The sequence below is a fragment of the Antrostomus carolinensis genome, unplaced genomic scaffold (assembly GCF_000700745.2).
Source record: "Antrostomus carolinensis isolate BGI_N321 unplaced genomic scaffold, ASM70074v2 scaffold12559, whole genome shotgun sequence".
In the NCBI taxonomy this organism is placed as follows: domain Eukaryota; kingdom Metazoa; phylum Chordata; class Aves; order Caprimulgiformes; family Caprimulgidae; genus Antrostomus; species Antrostomus carolinensis.
In genome coordinates, this window is record NW_010340703.1 from 33,080 (window position 1) to 45,161 (window position 12,082).

General features: G+C 37.9%; 1 protein-coding gene across 2 annotated transcripts in view; it reads right to left on the reverse strand.

Moving 5' to 3' along the window:
• Positions 1–8,179: 8,179 nt before the first annotated feature.
• SLC67A2 (solute carrier family 67 member 2) overlaps positions 8,180–12,082 on the reverse strand; it is an 8,061-nt gene continuing 4,158 nt past the window's right edge. For both annotated transcript variants that reach the window (XM_029087041.1, XM_010176239.1), the window contains 3 exons: positions 11,121–11,250; positions 9,640–9,849; positions 8,180–8,970 (listed from right to left, as the gene is read on the reverse strand). In XM_029087041.1, the coding sequence (XP_028942874.1) occupies positions 8,180–8,970; positions 9,640–9,849; positions 11,121–11,250 (1,131 nt within the window). The remainder of the gene's footprint in view (positions 8,971–9,639; positions 9,850–11,120; positions 11,251–12,082) is intronic.

Below are 12,082 nucleotides of genomic sequence, written 5' to 3' on the forward strand. Positions count from 1 at the left end.
ACCTTTTTATGAATAACTGATGCAATGCTTTAATTACATTATTTCCACTATTAAGATAGGATGGAAATGTGCCTTATCACATCATCTCTTGTGGAACCAAGTCATCTAGTTATCCATTGAAAATCATTGTTGAAAGTCCAGTGATGAATGGATTCTTAAAAAAAATCTGTATCATTTCAGATTTTATTCATAGTCAAATATAACTTGTTTTAACCAGAGCTTTAATATGACTAACACTGAAAATTGCACAATGCACCTATCATATAGACTTTGTAAGAAGAATAAATGTATTCCTGAAGCCCAGTTTGTTCAAAGAGCGGCGATGCAGGGAAAGAAGAGAAGAGAAGGAACAAGCTGTAGGAGCAGAACTGCAAATACAGTTTATAGAGAGGAGTTGCAACAGAGACAAGACCTGAATAGCTTGAATTTTTGCTTTCTGAATTTTTGGCAATATGTAAACTTTTGAAGGTACTGAGGATCACCAAAGGAAATCTGAATTACCTTGACTTTCACTAATGTCAGCAAGAGCTGAGAGCACCTAGCAGGGCACCAGAAGCCCTAAAAAGAGAAAACTTCAAGTGGATAAATAATGTTCTTATTCAAAATTGCTTTTTGCACCTTAGTTTTTTGACTGCAGTGCAAACACAGCAGTAGAATAGTTGCAGAGCACTGCAGGTAGAGAAAGCGAGCAGTCTCCTGTTTGAGTCAGGGACCACTGAGACTCAAGAAAGCTCATTCACTCATGCTTGTGACCCTGGTCAACTTGTTTTACTTTTTGTTTCCTCATCTGTAAAAGGGGAAAGATAATCTTTTCTTTGTCTGAACTATGCACTCTAAGGAACAAAAATGTTCCATCTAATTTGTTTGTACAGAAAAGTAGTGCAGCAGGGCCTTGGAATCAGTTGAAGTCACTGTGCACCTTAATAACACCCGTAAGAAACACGGACTTCATTCTAGCATAAATGGCTGCCATTTGAGGGCAAATGGGAAGGGAGGGTGCATTAAAATAAATTATACTTAACTGTAGCTCTCAGGAATTTGCACTTTCTGTCCCACTTGATCTGTCTTAAGTTTTGAGCTTGCTTTAGCACAGCTACACATTTCAGCACAATGCAGGAATCATTTTCATTCTACTTGTTACAATATTGATAATTTTAATTGAAGAATGTACACTGTGAAATCATAACTTTTCTTTTTCATTAGCACATTTCTAAATCTGTGGGCAATAAGTTTTTTTTATTATTTAAGCTTGTTTTGAAAGAACTATTAAAAAATCACGATTTCCTTTTAAAATCACAGGGTAGATTTCTTTCAAAGGTTCATGGGTGGGGGTGATAACTTAGTTTTATAAATGGGGATTTAAGACTTTCCTTCTTCTAACAGTTTTTCCAAATTATTTCTTTCATGTATGTATTTGAAATGTCAAACTGTCCTAAACTCTTTTATTGGCACAGGTCTTTTAGTCTTTTTCCTCTGTTCTAGCTATGGAAGTTTCTGCTGTGTGTCAAATGCAAAGTCTAAGCTGCAGAGGGATGGCTATATGAATCCTAGAAATCTCAGTCAAATGTTCCTGGTTATTCTCAAAAAATTATTTTTATGGAAGGCAATACTTAGTTATCCTTTAATAACCATCTCCTGTTTGGAAATAAAACTGGGTTCAAAGCAAGCCAGCAAGATTTAAAAATAAATTTGAATTTGTCTTTCAACAGGAAAATATGTTTCATCTGTAAGATTTTCAGTGAGTACCCTGTCACTGCATTATTGGGATCATGTTTGAGTAAGAAAGAAGCCTTGAGTTTGGATTTGAGTTTTCAAACCATGTCCTCCTTGCAGATCAGACTGTTTAGATTAGATGTTTTATATCAGGCCCATCTGAAATCTTGAAAAAATAAATAAATAAATGTGAAATGTTTCACAGCAACGTTTAGTTTACTCCCTGTGGAGCTTTCTCTTCCATGTGCTGGTAATGACCAAGCAATTGGCTTGTATCTGGGGAAAGCTGCCTTTTTTTCCAGTGATTGTAATTTTTTATGGCACAATTTTAAATAATGAATGCAGGTTTCAGGAACCTCACTGCTTTGCTGGTTTGTCCATTAGCACAGTGCACGCTCAGATCGTTGGTACTTAAAAGTGTGTGCCCCATGACATTGTTTTTATGAAATATGGTCTTAAGCTCTTGGTGCTTCAGAACATGCTAGCACATTGTTACCTTTCCAAAGCCCTTTGAGATCCACAGAATCCAAGCATCAAGGTAGATCTCCAGCACGGTTACACTGTGAAGCAGAATCACAAATCCCCTGGGATTCTCTCCTCGCAAGTGCTCTCTCCCCTCCTCACTCCTGCTCCTCCCACCCTTTTCAAGCTTCTTTTTCACTACTGCTGGGTCATACCCTCATCACTTCTGTGAACTGTGTTCCTGGGTGATCTCCTTTTCAGTAGCAATGACAGCAGCAGGTGACACAGGCTGTGTCCCAGGAAGCCCTTCTCATTCAACTCTTGCTCTGGTTTCCGTCAGAGGTTTGCCTTTTCCTATCTTTTTTTCTGTTCCTTCAAAGGAAAAACAAGTTCAATAGCACTTTTTCTTTCTCAAAGGCCCATCTAACTTTAGTTTGCAGAGGAGACTTTTCCTTCATGTGGTATCAAAAAAAGTTTGTCTGCTGGAGAATTAAATGCCCAATAAATCTGTCCTCGAGCACCATCTAATGGGGAAAGTCAAGTATTGACTGGAGACATGTTTAACTTTTTCAGGAAACTGATTCAGCAGTGACTGAGAAACTTGCCAGATCCACATACAATTATATTTCCGGATGGACTCCCCAGTACACTCTGTAATCTTGATATTTTACTGCCTTGGGGAGGAAGCACAATGCCCAGTTGTCCAGTTTTAGACAGTAGGAAAAAATATGTGTCACTCTCAATTAGTTTTCTGGGAGTTTCTTTTCCCCCCTTCAGCTGTTGAAAGTAAATAGGAAAAGAAAGTAGGTATAGCAAGGGCTAGAAAATAGACAGACATCCAGTTATCTGTTTTAAGCAGATATTTGAAAGCAAAAACAAGACTAATTTGCCATAAGAGGCAAAAGTTTAAGAGCTGTCCTACTTGGTACTAAAGTATAATGCCAGCTCCACTGAAACCACAGGTGTTCAACAAAAGAAAACTATGCTGCATAGCAATTTAGAAACTTGAGAATATCCTTCTCCACTGAAGCTACATAGAAATCACGTGGAGAAACAAAGTTAAAAATTTGGTCAAAATAACATGCATGCTGTTACTTTATCTTGTGGTCTCTAGGAGCAAACACACTGCACCCTGCACCACCTTTTTCAAGAGATGCCAAGTCCACCAATTCCAGACACCAGGAACATTTTAAGGCTGATACTGCAAGAAATGCTTCAGCTGGTCACCATTTCCAAAATTGTCTTAAATTCTGCCAACATCCCCCAGCTCCTGAAGAAACAATGAAGGATTTTGAAGTTTGCTGGAAGAATGCTTTTTGTACTACAAGAGCTCTGATCCTATAAAAGCATGCTTGTGAATATGCTTAAAACATGGCATCTCCAATACACAGCCCCAGCCAGACCAACAATAGCTCGGAGGCAGGAGAGATAGGAGGACTTAACAGTCCTTTTTTTATCACTCATTTTAGAAGATCATGATATAACTTGCACTTACTAGATAACCTGCAGCTGTGCTTAACATTGTCAGTTGAGTGAACGACCATGAGGAAGCTGTCTTACAACTTCGAAGTCAAAGAGTTTCATCTCTCTCGGCCTATTTGTTAGAAGACCAGTTAAAAGTGAAGCTACTTTAAAAAACCAAACCAAACCAAACCAAAAAACAACCTGGCAGCTTAATAAAAAAAAAAACAATTGAAGGAACCTTAGCATTTGGGAGTTAATCAAAGTTGAGGGTGAAGATTGTCCATCTTGGATACTGTCCTGAGCCACTTGAGAATCTTGCCCATCAGAAGAATTCTTCTTGCAGGTGGTAGACAGATCTAACAGAACAACATGATGGGAGATTGGGTTAGCATCCTTCCTCTCCCAGGCTGGCAAACATTGATGCGGTTCCTGCACAGCCTGTGAGATTTGACAGAATATGAGGGACTAAGAGTGCAGAAGGGAAAGCAATAGTTGCGCTGGCTTCTCTGGTGAGTCTCACTGGTTCATGATTTGAAATGTGCTCAGGTATAAATTCGTGACTTGTGAGTTACAACAGCACCCTAATTGCCGTAAGTTTCATGTCAAAAAGTGGGGTTTTTTTGTCACAAAAAAAGAAAAGGCATTTTAAATACCCCAGATTACTTTATTTTTTAGATTCAAGACCTCCTATTTATTACAAATTTGACAGAATGGAAGAGCAGTTCCTGTAGCACATCTCAAAAATAGTTCTTTGATGCTAATTTAGGATTTAAAATAACTAGAAATTTGGCTTCATTTCTCCTTCTAAGTCAACACAGTTTTTTTCCAAGACTTCCCTTTAAAACAAGCTCCATGAACTCTTTCATTTTTATGAGAAAGAAGTCTGGGAGCTCCACTCACAATCATTTGATTCTCAAAGCTCAGGCTCTAGTATACTCCCTTACACGATTCATGATCAGCTCTTTGTGAATGAGTCTTCAAAATTACAGGAACAGGACAGTTGATCTTGGGTTTTCAAATCCCAAAGTGCCAAGCTATAAAGCATCACTTACCCAGGGGTTTTCCACAGCACCCATAACCAAAGGGGGACGGGCAGCACCTGAACGTACCCACAGAGGTTCCCATCAGCTAGATTGTGATGGCATTACAGAGTGGTTGAAGTAACAAGCAAGCCAGTTTGTAAGTGACACTTGTCCTGTTTCGCTGCTGCATCATCTGCTCAAAAGTCAACCTCTTCTCAGAAAATGAGAATGGTTCTGACCTCTGTGATGGTGCTGCAGTGAGTAAACTCATTGAAAAGAAAACAGGACAAGAAACTGAAATCTGCAGAACTGGGTGTTCATAAAGGATCTCTTCAAATGTTGTCAGCATACACCACCATGGAATAAATCTTACATTTGCTCATCATTTAAAAGCAACAAAATCAGAACCTATCATATGCTACCAGCTGTTTTACAGAAACAAATTACTATATTGTATACACAGCCCCTTCAGCTGATCATAAAAGTCAGAAAAGTAGTCACTGTTAAAAAAGTGAAAATTTTAAAAGGTAGAAAGCAAAACAAAAAAACCAAACCCAACCCTTCCTACAAGCCCAAGAAAACCAACGCAAAACTAAAGAAAGAGCAAGCAAGAGAAAAATCTTAATTTGCAGTGATTTGCAGGTAGAAACATTTTTCTTTAGTCCATATTCAGATCTCTGTTTTGTTAGTCTTCAGATATCACAACTAGATTCAAGAAACTGCTGAGTAATTCGGTAAAGCCCACTAGACTGAAGCCAAAAATAGCTGCAGGTGCTTCTCCCTCAACTTAAAAGGGGGAGTCCCATCTCCTCATCTCTAGGGGTGTCATTTACTCATCAGTGTCTGGATATGGCAACTAAGAGACAACAGAGGGGATCCAAACATGGTCTCCAGGCACTAGGAACAGTACCTTCAAGCACTCCATCTCAAAACTGGTAAGGTCCCTGTTTTCTTTTATTTCTTCTTTTTCATTCACTGTCAAGCCACTTCTTGGTTCAATCCTTGGTTTCTGTGCTTTTTATGTGAAAAGTAGCCAGATTCAAATGATCATTTTAAGGAACAGCTTGAAGAAAAAGAAAAACAAAACATCTGCACTTCAGATTGACTTGAACACCTCTATTTTGTGCTATAGTTTCAGCAGAGGAAGAGGGGAAAAAACACAGCAACAAAATTATAGATGTGGAATGTCACTTAATTTTATTTCTATTCCTTAAAAAAAAAATAAAAAAAAGGGCAACTTTTCTGTAACTCAGTCTTTACAAAGAAGAAATCATTTTGGCCTCCAAGTAAAAACTCTTCTTCTGTAACATCAGTTGCAACAGGTCCCTGAGACCACAGCCTTCCACAGATTTCTCAATTTGATTATTTAATTTCATTTGTATTTAGTGTACATGTTGAACTATTTTTCAAAATAAAAATATTTGCTGATTGTGGAAAGCATGTTTTTCACTTATGTGTAAACAAAAACAGTGAAGTTTTGAATTTTTTATAAGCAGAAAAGCAATATACAGGCAGCTGTGTATGTTACTATAAACTGAATTTTAAGGTGTTTACAGAATTCAGCTTTAATCAGTGCAGCAGCAGGTAAATGTTACCTGTTACCTCATATAACCAACAAGTATAGTAAAAACTACTAAATCTTTCACATATATTCATTTTTGAGATTTTCTCTACCCTTTTCCTTCACCTTTTCCTGTAGTTGCAAAACAGAAGTCCCTGACTTATAGAAAGGTGGTTTTAGGTTTGCTTTTTTTTTAAAAAAAAAAAAAAAGGTGGAAAGAAAGAACATAGGAAATTTACGGTGAGAATGTCTTGGGACATCTACCATGCAAGACAAGAGGAGGTAAGACACTTGCAAATGCCTCAAGTTCCTAGGGAGAAATGAAACACAGATTATTACAACAAGGAACTCTGAGGATATGTACTGAAATCATAGCAGTAATAAGACACACACTCATTACATATGAGTCAATATATTAAATTAAAACAACTCAGAGTTCTATACATATACCCATGGTGCTGCCACTAGAATCACTGAGGTTTCAACAAGGATTTAAATGACAACAGCAGATGAAAAGGTAAAGAATAAAAACAAAAATAAAAAAATGAAAAACACTATCTATGATTCTTCTGAAGCAGCAACACTATTTGCCTGGATCTGTGCAAGGAGGTAACTAAATTATTTTCATAAAACAAAACAAAACAAAAAAACCACCAAAACCAAACCAAAACAAACCCACAAAAAACCCCAAACCCAAACAAACAAAAAACCCAACAAAAGCCCCAACAATTATACATAGCTGACTTTGCACTTTCATCAAGTAATACTAGGAAAAGCATATGGAACATTTTCAGTGCAAAATACATTTTACATATGTTTCAAATGAAATGCAAACAGTACTGACTGGCAAGTAATGTGAGCTTGAACAGTAAATAGCACAGAAGGGTGCTCCAACTCTCAGTACAGCTCTGAGAGTAACCTCTCATTAGTTAAATAGTGCAGATAAATGAAGACTATAATACCAACAAATAAGCAGTCTTGTCACTGAAATGTCACTTATGCCTCCAGACATGAGAGAGAATGCATTACTACAGATCCATGAACTACTGCTAGTTGCTCCAGCACACCTTTACAGTCATTCAAAAGAATTAAGAAGCAAAATTATTCTTAAAATGAAGACAGAAAAACTGCAGAGGAAATATTAACAGATAATTTATGACAAAGTTGCTCAGTAGAAGTTATTACTAAACAGAAACCACCAGGTCAAGTTTCAATAAAGCTTACATTCAGTCTCAGTTTCAGTCTGAATGACTCCATATTATTCTAAAATTGTCCATTTTAAGTCTTCTAATACATGAAGTTAGCATACATCCAGTTCTGTTACCTGGGAAAGACCAGGAATCAGCAAGGGTTGGATGGCTACTCCAAGATGCCTAATCATGCTGTGCAGCAAGTTATGTAGATAAAGTATGCTTAACAAAATCACATAAGCTAACACTGTTAATTAAGCTACTGTTACAGCAGACAAATGGCAGCAGACCACAGCATAAGAAATTAAGGCTAACGAGCTATATTGCAAATTGTCCTTCTGATTAAACAATAAAAATTCACCTCTAATTAAATAATAATAATAAATTTCTGTCTTTTAACAATCTCTTAATCTTAACACCGTTTCAAATGTGAGCTACAAGCAGGATTTGTATATTTCACGTCATTCTTTTTTTCCCTCCAAAAAGGTTAAAAATCCATTAAAAAAATCCCAGCCAGTATAACACAGCAACATTTGTCCTTCTCACAAGTGTCCTAGTGGTACCAGTTAGAACGACATTTGTCTAGATTAACGTTGATTAACATCCCTGGAGCAGAAATATTTGTATGTACTTGACTCCACATGAACATAATGTGCCCTTTTAAAAGATCCTGTTACTACTGTACAAGTCTGGCAGGTGTAAGCATCACCTCTGGTTGATTCATATGCCTCTCCTGGAAGATACCTCTAAGCAATCTCAATCTGCATCTATTGATTTTTTAACTTAACACTTCCATGGCTACAGTATTTTTGTTTGTTTGCATTCATTATCAGAATAGCTACTAAAGCTAGTCCAACCCCTAGACTTGGAGGGCCACAAGGACTGAACTCCTGAGCAATTCCAGAAAGGAGTGGAGCAACTATACGTCCCACTGATGTCACAGACTGTCCAACACCTAGGAGCGTACCGCTGGCCTCATTCCCACCGATGGTCAATTCAAGATCAATGATACAAGTACGACCTATAGTAGTTGAAAAGGCTAAGAATGTGGAAGACAAAATGACCATCCATATGCTCAGCGCCGATGCATACAGGAGAATCAACGTGCAGGTAAGAGTGCTGGAATGTAACAAAATTCTGTAAGTGTTGTGCTGATAAAGTCTTGTTATTGGTCCGAGCAGACAACCAGCCAGGACGCCCAGTGCACTGCTGTAGCTCAATAAGTATCCGGCGAACAACGGCTTCACCCCAAATCTCTCCTCCAAGGCCAGACTGAAATTACTATAGTACAGCAGTATAGCAACAGACATCAGCAACCTCACTAAAAATATATCCCACAGATCAGAGCACGCAATTCCTTTAATCCTCTTCAGCACTGTTGCAACTTGGATCCATGGAGACCGGAAAAGAATATCGCTTGTTGTGGCCCCATTAGTTGCTGATTTCGAGTGCAGGTCACAATTTGCTTTTGCTGAGAAACTGTCTGTTCCTTTGTTGCCTTGTTGATGTTCTCTACTGGCAGTGTTTTCTTCACTCCAGGGTAACATCCAGACAAGACCTACATAGATCATGAAATGAGTTGATTTCATTTAATCACATTAACTTTACACGGAAGACATTAGCCTGATTGTAACAGTTTAGGTAGTGTGAAGATCAAAAGTCAAAAAAGGGCTTTAACAGTTATTTAACTTTAAAAAATTACAAAGATTAAGTCTAGTGTTATTGACAGCATCAGTTCGATTTTAAATGCGGTGAAAGCAAGGGAGGAAAACAGTGAAGTGACACATTCACAACATATAAACAAATCTAAAGGCTGAAGCCCAGGTTCTGTTTTCTAGTCTACATATTTGGGTACAGAAAAATCCCCATATCTGAATGTAAAAGTGATGTCATAGAATCATAGAATGATATGAGTTGGAAGGGACCTTAAAGATCATCTAGTTCCAACCCCCTTGCCATGAGCAGGGACACCTTCCACTAGACCAGGCCACTCAATATATGTATATATATTGTATAGATACAATACAAACTAGAAGCATCTGAAGATTAACTGTTTCAAAATTCTGCCCTTCCACACACATTCCAATTCAAAGGGTAGTACCAATACTCAGAACATATATGCCGTAGATGATAAAAGCGTCATGAATTCAAGGTACTACATGTGGCATAAAAACACAGAAGTGCGGAGCGAAGGGACTCAAGATGCAAAATACGACATACAACTTACCAGCATTCAGAAGGAAGATAGAGGCACAGATGAAAGACGTTTGATAAAAGCCATCCTCCAGCTCTGTAAGGTAGCCACCAACAACAGGCCCCAGAATGAAGCCCACACTAGAGGCTGCATTGAAGCGTCCCATTACTAAGGGGCGATCTCTCTCAGAAACCAAGTCAGAAAGCAGGGCTTTGGAGATGGAGAGTGTGTGTTTGAAAATACCTGCAGCATAATATAAACAAAGTAATAAACATGTATTGCTCAGTCAAAAAGATTTAAAATGACTGAAGCTGTCTAAAATATCAGTGTTCAAAATGTATTTTTTAAGATTCCATAAATCACAAATTCTTCGGTGCTAGATTCATGCAGCACATTGGGCCATGGCCATCATCCTGCCTACTGGCATTTGGACTTAGGAATCAAAATTATTCATGCATCTGTGCTGAAGGAGTGCTCCTGCAGCACTGCTGAAAGAAGTAACTTAGCTGAGTGCTGGAGCACACTAGGAATAAAACAGCTGCTAAAATAGGAAATTATGGGTGGGTAAGGGTGGAGTAGCAATGGCTTGTCTGTTTATGAACATAGCTCTGTACCAACTTTGCTGAGCATGGACATAACCAGGATTGTAACATACCACATTCACATGGGAGACTGGTGGGTGGCAAAAGAACAGAAGGGTAAGCATACTGCAGGAATACTAATGCAATTTTTTGTGCTCTTTCACTCTCATCAGAGCAATACTGTCATGGTGCTGTTAGCATTAAAAATTATTACCTTTACTATGTAATCAAATATCAACCAAATAATTCATTAGCAAATTGTCTTTAAATTAAGAAACAATATAAACAGTTCCTAAATCAAGACTATGTGCCATAAAAATGCCCTTTAGTAGATATTTTCACAGTAATAGCAATGCTTATTATATCATCGTATATGCAAAAGGTGTTGAGCTGTTGTAAGAACTCTGATATGAACCTTGGCACAAACTTAGCCTCAGTGTTGCAAACGTGCATGCTTTTGCACAACATAAATATTCTGTTGAAGCAGTGATCTAAAATTTCAGCCAAATTTTGTACTGTCACTCTGAGGTATATTTTCAGCATAAGAAAAAAGCAATAATGCACATATTATTCCACTCTGCATTGCAAGTGCAGGACAAGATTTTCAGCAGTGATCTGGTGTATTGTGTACCTGCTATGACTAACCTTACAACAGCCTCTTTCAAGGAACTGCTGCACTCCTATTCTCATGTAATTTAGCCACTCAAGGTGGCATGAGAGTTGTGACAATTTTTGAGTATACCTTTCAAATTATTTTCAGAAAAAAGTTAAAAGAATGTTTGATTTGTAGTGATTTTACCATTACTAGGGTTCCTTTGGCACTGCTAGATGATGATGCTATGTAGCCATCCACACACCATGATTTCTCTAGTAGTAATTCTCAAGCTGAGACTACAGGGAATTTAAACTGCAAAATGCCAAGTGTTTACTCACCTACAGGGACTCTAGAAATGGCAAACAGGAACACAGTGGTGGATGTTCCAAGAAGGAAGTAACCCAGTGCACTGAGAAGAATACAAGCAAGCAGGGAATACCGTCTTCCTACTATATCACTCCAGCAGCCCTTTCATAAAGCAGGAAATTAAGATAGCTTTTTATAACATTTAACTATGTACAGTGAACAATCAGTACTTCTAAATTAAACTGAGAAAAGAGATCAAAGGACTGTCAATGAAAGCTTAATAAGCTTATTACACAGCATTCCTAAGTGCTCAAACTCTGGAAGTGATGAGCAGAGTTCTGCCCTGCTGGCAGGGCACCTGCTGAAACTATAATTTTATTTTACGTCATGCATACAGCTTTTTAAAAAATAATTTCTCTCTTTTAAATATTAGTAGTAGGGGCCCTCTGAAAATCTTATCACAACCAACCACAAATACTTCTTTGCAACAATGGTCACCATGTACTAGACACTTGTTGAGCATCTGCGTGCAGCCAAGTAGGAAGTATTTACGAGAAGGGCAAACAGCAAATTTGCATGTAGCGTGCTTATAAATCAGCTTAATTCCAAACAGGAAGTTTTTGAAGAAAGTAGGCAATAGTTTTGCAGTACAAAGAAAATGCCATGATTATAGAAGCAAATTATCCCAGGTGGCCTGAGTAACAAACCTGGAACGTTTTTTTCATGAGATGCTCAAAGTCTGCTCTATTGAAAGCTACGAGGTTCCAGGGAAATATTAAAGGTGCTCCTGGCTAAAAATAGGGATCTAAGGTATTGATAGGTAAAGCATACATTCAAGAGGTTCAGTGTTGATGCTTAGTGTTTGTGCTCTTGCTTAGATTAGGGTGTAAAAAACTCAAAAGCTAATAGAAAACAAAACCAAACAAAGCTCAGAGGCATAATGCGTGAATTTAGGCCATATGGCAAATTAGAAGGGAATACTCATTAAGTAGGG